Genomic DNA, 9,158 nt, shown 5'->3' on the forward strand with positions numbered 1-9,158 from the left:
GCAGTATCAATAATTATTATGTTTTACTTTGTTTCTATAAAGAATGCAAAGAAACTGGCGCAATTTGCATTCAAAGAACTAATAAAGTGTGTACATTACTTGAAGAAACAGTATTTACCAATTGTAGTTCCACCACAGAATATGGTGGAGGGTCTGTTTATTATAACTGCCAAGCAGATGGAGAGTTCGTCCAACATCGAACATGTTATTATGCGTCAATAGCAGAGCAAGCTATGGCATTTGCTCAAGCTGCTAAGCAATACCTTTCTAATAAAAACTATGCAATTGAAGTTTCTGTTCTTAAATGTGGAGAAAATGAAGAAAAAGGAAGTTACACATTTGGTATTTCTTTTGGCGATATATGTTTTGATAATAACAACATCACAAACAACAAATGTATTCATCAATAACTATTGGACTTTTAGGAAATTCGGGTACATATAATTTTTCAACATTTAGAGAAAACGCTCAAATTGAAAGTTTTTCGCTTTTATTTTCCTCTTCAGATTATTCATTAACTCATACAGTTTCGTATTGTAATATTATTGGAAATAAATGTGGAGCAGATAAAAACCAAGTTCTATTTTATTGTATATCCAAAACTAATTTAGATCACTGCATATTTTTAAATAACACTGCAAAATACATGTTTGGCAAGATATAGATGGTTATAATTCGACTATTTCAGATTCATATGTTGACTCTAATTCAACCACAGGATCAGGAACTGTTATATTTAAGAATATAAAAGAAGGTTACGATTTTAATACGTTTACTCATATATTTAATGAAAACTGCTCAATAGTTTCTCATAGAATAATCTCCCTTAAATCGATTTTTCTTTCAAAGTTTGCAAAAACTGCAACTGCAGGATTATTTTCACGCAAAGTATAGATATAAATGGCAGTATTATGTCGACAAAAGTCGTTATTCTGTTCAACGGCAAAAACAAATTATTTAAGCTGTTAAATCTTTTCTTTTTTATAAAAACTTTGCTTTTAATTTTTCAATTTTTAAATGAGGAGAAAACAAACCAAAAGGAAGCAATACATTTCTAATTGGATATTGTGAAATACTAATTAAGAAAAATAACATCGCAAGCAATAAATGCATAGAAATTTCATTGTATCTGGATTTGCAGGATTTAAAAATAGGCGTTTATTAGTTTTGAGAGTGTATGAAATTTTTTTAACTTCAAATGAATTCTTAATATTAAATAAAGTAAATCAAACAATTTATAAAATAACAAATAAAAAAAAACAATATAGAAATAGAAATAATTAAGCACGAAGTTCGGAGACAGTTGGTAAGAAAGGTTTGAGTGCTTGTCGTGATGGATTCCATCCTTTAGGTAAAACTTTCGAAGGACGAGAATTTGTTACTTTCGGAATTACGATTGCTTTGTTTATCTTGTTCCCTTCGATTGCAGAGATAGATTGTGCTGTTGAAGGAACTGAACTGACTGGGAATCCACCGCCAATGAACTTGGCTGTGTTTCCTGCTATTTCTTCTGTTTTTGACTGTGTTGATGACCTCATCTCGTGGACTTTCTTCTTCTCCATGAAATATGATGATTTAGTGTAATTGAGTTCACCACGAACTTCTTCAACACTCTTCTTAAGTTCATCGATGTTACTTGAGCGATCAAACAGCTCTGTTTCGATCTCTTGAAGTTGTTTCGTCTTCATTTCGAGCTGTTCTTCAAGAATTCTAATTTCTTCATCACCGTCATCTTTCGTTTGACTTCCAACTTTCCTTTGTTCGCGAACAAGAAGTTTACGACGTTCTTCACGAAGAACTTTAAGTTTGTCGATTCGATAAAGACGTTCCATAAGTTTGTTTCGGAGTTCTTGTGTCATCTTGAGGAGATTAAGAAGTTCTGGATTCGATGCTTCTAAGAAACGCCATCTGTGGATATTCATCGGCGTTTCAAGTTCATCTTCAAGAGCACGAACACGACCTTGTTGGAAAAGGATTCCTTTCTCAAGATTTCGACATTCCGTTCGTAAATAAACGGAATGTTTCGATTTGTCCATCAATTTCTTCTGTTTTTCAACTTCGGACAACAATGTTTTCTTCAATTCGTCGACTTCATGGCATTTCTGTGTGTATGTTGCTGATTCTGATTTAAGACGGCCTTCAATAAGAACAATCTTCTCTTTTAATAGGTCTAATGAATAAATTCTGTCATGAATCTGCTTTTCAAGTAAATTATACTGTGTATTATTCTCTTGATTCACGACTTTCACTTGGAAATGTCTTTCTCGGCAACATCAAGTAGATATCGAGAACGCATGTTGGTATTTAACAACGTTGTCGATTGTAATTGCAAATTTCGGATATCATCGTTCATTTTTTCGATATCGTGACGTAACTGCTTACTCTGCTCTGCATATTCCATGCGCTTGATATGGCTAGAGATGCATTGTTCGTCTTTTTCAAGAATAATTTTTCTTGGAATCTGCAATATCGCGTTCTACGAAGCCGTAATCAGACCCTGTTGTTGCGGGATGATTGTGTAAGCTCTTCTAGTTGTCTCCGAACCACGTTCCTTTGCTGGATAAGCTGATCATTGATGGCAATTTGTTTTGCAATCTGATCATTGATGCCGTTTAATCACTGAAAAGGTTGTCCTGAGCGACTTTATTGTTTTGTTCGGCGATCTGTTTGATCTGTTCAGTGTTAGAAGCGTAGTTGTCGCTTCAACAATCAAATCTTCAATTCATTTCGAAGGAAACTGCAGCTTTGTCCATTTTTGTGATATCTGTCTTCTGGCCAAGCATATCATTGTAGATTCCTTCGATTTTTGTGTAGATATCTTTCCACTTTTTGCTTTTTCTTGTACTACATCACCTCTTACAGCGATAATTTGCATCTGGCTGACATCTATATCGTTTTGTCTCATTGTTACTCGTCCGTCAGCTGCTAACAATTGGTGTCTTTTGAGATATAATTCTTTTCGAACTCGATTAGGTCACTTTAGTGGTAAGATACTCTTGTTGTACGAATTTCCTGTATTTAAGTAGTCCTTATGTGCTATATACAAAATGGGACCGTATTATTTGATAATAGCAGTATCAATAATTATTATGTTTTACTTTGTTTCTATAAAGAATGCAAAGAAACTGGCGCAATTTGCATTCAAAGAACTAATAAAGTGTGTACATTACTTGAAGAAACAGTATTTACCAATTGTAGTTCCACCACAGAATATGGTGGAGGGTCTGTTTATTATAACTGCAAGCAGATGGAGAGTTCGTCAACATCGAACATGTTATTATGCGTCAATAGCAGAGCAAGCTATGGCATTTGCTCAAGCTGCTAAGCAATACCTTTCTAATAAAAACTATGCAATTGAAGTTTCTGTTCTTAAATGTGGAGAAAATGAAGAAAAAGGAAGTTACACATTTGGTATTTCTTTTGGCGATATATGTTTTGATAATAACAACATCACAAACAACAAATGTATTCATCAATAACTATTGGACTTTTAGGAAATTCGGGTACATATAATTTTTCAACATTTAGAGAAAACGCTCAAATTGAAAGTTTTTCGCTTTTATTTCCTCTTCAGATTATTCATTAACTCATACAGTTTTCGCGGTTTTCGCTCCTGCCGCCTGGGATAAGGGCGGCATTTGAGAAAGCCGGCCCTATGGATTTAAAGCGAAGCCCTGGCCTTTGCTATGGTCAGGGCCTGTGTATTTCTTTCTTTCAGGGCCGAAATGAGAGGAGATCGTCAATGATGTGGACGATCTCCCTCAAAATCGGCCCTGAGGATTGCATTTGTAGGCTCTGGCCTTTGCTAGGGTCAGAGCTTCGTTTGGTAAGTATCCCAAGGCCGGATTCCGCTCCTGCCGCCCGGGATAAGGGCTGCATTTGAGAAAGCCGGCCCTGGGTATTTAAAACGAAGCCCTGGCCTTTGCTGGGGCCAGAGCATGTATCTGTATGTCTTTCAGGGCCGAGTTCTTGCGAGACTGTCGACATGATCGACGATCATCGCAAAACTCGGCCCTGAGGATTGTTTTTGAAAGCCCTGGCCACTGCTAAGGCCAGAGCTTCGTATGGGCACTCTCTCGGAGCTGGATTCCTCTCCGGCCGCCCTGAATCAGGGCGGTCTTTGAGGAAACCGGCCCCGAGGATGGTTTGCGAAGCTCTGGCCTTAGCAATGGCCAGAGCTTGTGATTTTAATGAAGAGCCAAGTTCCTCTCGGATCGTGCCTAATGAGGACGACCGTCGAGGAACTTGGCTCTGAGGAGATGAATTGTGAGCTCTGGCCTCGATGAAGGCCAGAGTTTTGAATGGAATGTTTTGATGGGATGAGCCAATGCTCAGTAAGCTCGTCCCATCAAAACATTCGATTAAAAATTGAATTAAAAATTATCGTAATCATTGAAAAATTACAACAATATTTTTGAATAATATTATTATATAATAAGAATTGAATAAATTTCTCACAAAATTAAATAAAAATTTCCAAAAAATATTAGAAAATTTTAAAAATTATTGAAAAAATAACAAATTTGATAAGAAAATTAAGGATTAGAGAAATTTAAGAAATATAGAAAATGGTTATTTATTATTGTAATGGGAAATTGAGGATATTTGAGGAGTTTTATACAGAATGTGATCTTTATAATTAAAAGAAATGAAGATATTCAAGAAAGGAGTTTACAAATGCAGGGTAAAGGAACAATACTCTGCATTTGTAAACTCCTTTCTTGAATTGAAATTCAATGAATCACATTCAAGTGAAAAAGTGCAAGCTATTCGAGAAAGGAGTTTACAAATGCAGGGTAAAGGAACAATACTCTGCATTTGTAAACTCCTTTCTTGAATTGAAATTCAATGAATCACATTCAAGTGAAAAAGTGCAAGCTATTCGAGAAAGGAGTTTACAAATGCAGGGTAAAGGAACAATACTCTGCATTTGTAAACTCCTTTCTTGAATTGAAATTCAATGAATCACATTCAAGTGAAAAAGTGCAAGCTATTCGAGAAAGGAGTTTACAAATGCAGGGTAAAGGAACAATACTCTGCATTTGTAAACTCCTTTCTTGAATTGAAATTCAATGAATCACATTCAAGTGAAAAAGTGCAAGCTATTCGAGAAAGGAGTTTACAAATGCAGGGTAAAGGAACAATACTCTGCATTTGTAAACTCCTTTCTTGAATTAAAATTCAATGAATCACATTCAAGTGAAAAAGTGCGAGTTTTCCTAATTTACACATATAAATGCAATATAATAGCAATATCCCACTAAGCACAAATGTAATCTCAATCAAAACACATTATCTTCATAAATGTTAACAAATTTTTCTATTCACACATGTCTAATCATAAATAATTAAGTCTATTCATCATTTATCGTCTAATCAAATATAATTTACATTCTCATTGATAATTGTTATATAAAAATAACATAGATTATATTTCAAATGAGACTCTTAGAGCTTTTCTTATTTTAACATTGTAATAAATAGAATAGCATATAGATATATATGTAATAACGTATATATATGCTTATTTCTCTCATGTTTCGAAATGCAATGTGATATTGCACTCACTTTTTATAGAAATCTACCATACTCATAGGAATGATGACATATACATTTGTCTATCTATCTACGTTGTAAAAACCTTCATTAGCCCTAAGCTCAAAGTTTTTCTCATTCATTGCTTTAAATTGACCAAAAAATTGAATACTTGCTTTAAATTGACCATTCAATTTAAAGTTCGTCCCTTTGTATTTTGGATTTTGGAGGTTCTTGTTGTTATTTCTACAAATTAGATCCTTATTAAAATTGTTAATTTTTCGATCATTAGCGATGTCACAGTTTAAATTGGAAATTCTTTTTCTTTGGATAGTTCACACCGTAAAAATATTTTTACGACTTTATTATGCGACAAAATACAGACAAATCTTGCAGTGATGAACTTTATGATACAGAACAAAGAGAAGAATAATATTCATTACTAGATGATTAAACCTAATCAATCTTCGGCATATTTAAATGCACATATTAAATTTGAAAAATGCAAAAAAGTCCAGCTGGGATCAATATTTTGGTAGTAAAGATAAATGTGACTATATACAAAATGGGACCGTATTATTTGATAATAGCAGTATCAATAATTATTATGTTTTACTTTGTTTCTATAAAGAATGCAAAGAAACTGGCGCAATTTGCATTCAAAGAACTAATAAAGTGTGTACATTACTTGAAGAAACAGTATTTACCAATTGTAGTTCCACCACAGAATATGGTGGAGGGTCTGTTTATTATAACTGCCAAGCAGATGGAGAGTTCGTCCAACATCGAACATGTTATTATGCGTCAATAGCAGAGCAAGCTATGGCATTTGCTCAAGCTGCTAAGCAATACCTTTCTAATAAAAACTATGCAATTGAAGTTTCTGTTCTTAAATGTGGAGAAAATGAAGAAAAAGGAAGTTACACATTTGGTATTTCTTTTGGCGATATATGTTTTGATAATAACAACATCACAAACAACAAATGTATTCATCAATAACTATTGGACTTTTAGGAAATTCGGGTACATATAATTTTTCAACATTTAGAGAAAACGCTCAAATTGAAAGTTTTTCGCTTTTATTTTCCTCTTCAGATTATTCATTAACTCATACAGTTTCGTATTGTAATATTATTGGAAATAAATGTGGAGCAGATAAAAACCAAGTTCTATTTTATTGTATATCCAAAACTAATTTAGATCACTGCATATTTTTAAATAACACTGCAAAATACATGTTTGGCAAGATATAGATGGTTATAATTCGACTATTTCAGATTCATATGTTGACTCTAATTCAACCACAGGATCAGGAACTGTTATATTTAAGAATATAAAAGAAGGTTACGATTTTAATACGTTTACTCATATATTTAATGAAAACTGCTCAATAGTTTCTCATAGAATAATCTCCCTTAAATCGATTTTTCTTTCAAAGTTTGCAAAAACTGCAACTGCAGGATTATTTTCACGCAAAGTATAGATATAAATGGCAGTATTATGTCGACAAAAGTCGTTATTCTGTTCAACGGCAAAAACAAATTATTTAAGCTGTTAAATCTTTTCTTTTTTATAAAAACTTTGCTTTTAATTTTTCAATTTTTAAATGAGGAGAAAACAAACCAAAAGGAAGCAATACATTTCTAATTGGATATTGTGAAATACTAATTAAGAAAAATAACATCGCAAGCAATAAATGCATAGAAATTTCATTGTATCTGGATTTGCAGGATTTAAAAATAGGCGTTTATTAGTTTTGAGAGTGTATGAAATTTTTTTAACTTCAAATGAATTCTTAATATTAAATAAAGTAAATCAAACAATTTATAAAATAACAAATAAAAAAAAACAATATAGAAATAGAAATAATTAAGCACGAAGTTCGGAGACAGTTGGTAAGAAAGGTTTGAGTGCTTGTCGTGATGGATTCCATCCTTTAGGTAAAACTTTCGAAGGACGAGAATTTGTTACTTTCGGAATTACGATTGCTTTGTTTATCTTGTTCCCTTCGATTGCAGAGATAGATTGTGCTGTTGAAGGAACTGAACTGACTGGGAATCCACCGCCAATGAACTTGGCTGTGTTTCCTGCTATTTCTTCTGTTTTTGACTGTGTTGATGACCTCATCTCGTGGACTTTCTTCTTCTCCATGAAATATGATGATTTAGTGTAATTGAGTTCACCACGAACTTCTTCAACACTCTTCTTAAGTTCATCGATGTTACTTGAGCGATCAAACAGCTCTGTTTCGATCTCTTGAAGTTGTTTCGTCTTCATTTCGAGCTGTTCTTCAAGAATTCTAATTTCTTCATCACCGTCATCTTTCGTTTGACTTCCAACTTTCCTTTGTTCGCGAACAAGAAGTTTACGACGTTCTTCACGAAGAACTTTAAGTTTGTCGATTCGATAAAGACGTTCCATAAGTTTGTTTCGGAGTTCTTGTGTCATCTTGAGGAGATTAAGAAGTTCTGGATTCGATGCTTCTAAGAAACGCCATCTGTGGATATTCATCGGCGTTTCAAGTTCATCTTCAAGAGCACGAACACGACCTTGTTGGAAAAGGATTCCTTTCTCAAGATTTCGACATTCCGTTCGTAAATAAACGGAATGTTTCGATTTGTCCATCAATTTCTTCTGTTTTTCAACTTCGGACAACAATGTTTTCTTCAATTCGTCGACTTCATGGCATTTCTGTGTGTATGTTGCTGATTCTGATTTAAGACGGCCTTCAATAAGAACAATCTTCTCTTTTAATAGGTCTAATGAATAAATTCTGTCATGAATCTGCTTTTCAAGTAAATTATACTGTGTATTATTCTCTTGATTCACGACTTTCACTTGGAAATGTCTTTCTCGGCAACATCAAGTAGATATCGAGAACGCATGTTGGTATTTAACAACGTTGTCGATTGTAATTGCAAATTTCGGATATCATCGTTCATTTTTTCGATATCGTGACGTAACTGCTTACTCTGCTCTGCATATTCCATGCGCTTGATATGGCTAGAGATGCATTGTTCGTCTTTTTCAAGAATAATTTTCTTGGAATCTGCAATATCGCGTTCTACGAAGCCGTAATCAGACCCTGTTGTTGCGGGATGATTGTGTAAGCTCTTCTAGTTGTCTCCGAACCACGTTCCTTTGCTGGATAAGCTGATCATTGATGGCAATTTGTTTTGCAATCTGATCATTGATGCCGTTTAATCACTGAAAAGGTTGTCCTGAGCGACTTTATTGTTTTGTTCGGCGATCTGTTTGATCTGTTCAGTGTTAGAAGCGTAGTTGTCGCTTCAACAATCAAATCTTCAATTCATTTCGAAGGAAACTGCAGCTTTGTCCATTTTTGTGATATCTGTCTTCTGGCCAAGCATATCATTGTAGATTCCTTCGATTTTTGTGTAGATATCTTTCCACTTTTTGCTTTTTCTTGTACTACATCACCTCTTACAGCGATAATTTGCATCTGGCTGACATCTATATCGTTTTGTCTCATTGTTACTCGTCCGTCAGCTGCTAACAATTGGTGTCTTTTGAGATATAATTCTTTTCGAACTCGATTAGGTCACTTTAGTGGTAAGATACTCTTGTTGTACGAATTTCCTGTATTTAAGTAGTCCTTCGTA

The 9,158-nt window shown here is 34.0% G+C and overlaps 1 protein-coding gene and 1 pseudogene across 2 annotated transcripts; both read right to left on the reverse strand.

Moving 5' to 3' along the window:
• Positions 1-7,404: 7,404 nt before the first annotated feature.
• On the reverse strand, positions 7,405-8,160 carry TVAGG3_0257630 (cilia- and flagella-associated protein 58-related family; the record flags this gene model as incomplete). The annotated part of the gene is made up of 1 exon (XM_051228280.1): positions 7,405-8,160. The coding sequence occupies one exon, from the start codon at positions 8,158-8,160 to the stop codon at positions 7,405-7,407; it is 756 nt and encodes a 251-aa protein (XP_051098010.1).
• A 46-nt stretch (positions 8,161-8,206) lies between these two features.
• Positions 8,207-9,028, reverse strand: TVAGG3_0257640 (annotated as a pseudogene). The gene has a single exon: positions 8,370-9,028. A coding segment is annotated over exon 1 (659 nt).
• Positions 9,029-9,158: the final 130 nt, after the last annotated feature.

Source organism: Trichomonas vaginalis, chromosome V, assembly GCF_026262505.1.
Source record: "Trichomonas vaginalis G3 chromosome V, whole genome shotgun sequence".
Taxonomy (NCBI): Eukaryota; Parabasalia; order Trichomonadida; family Trichomonadidae; genus Trichomonas; species Trichomonas vaginalis.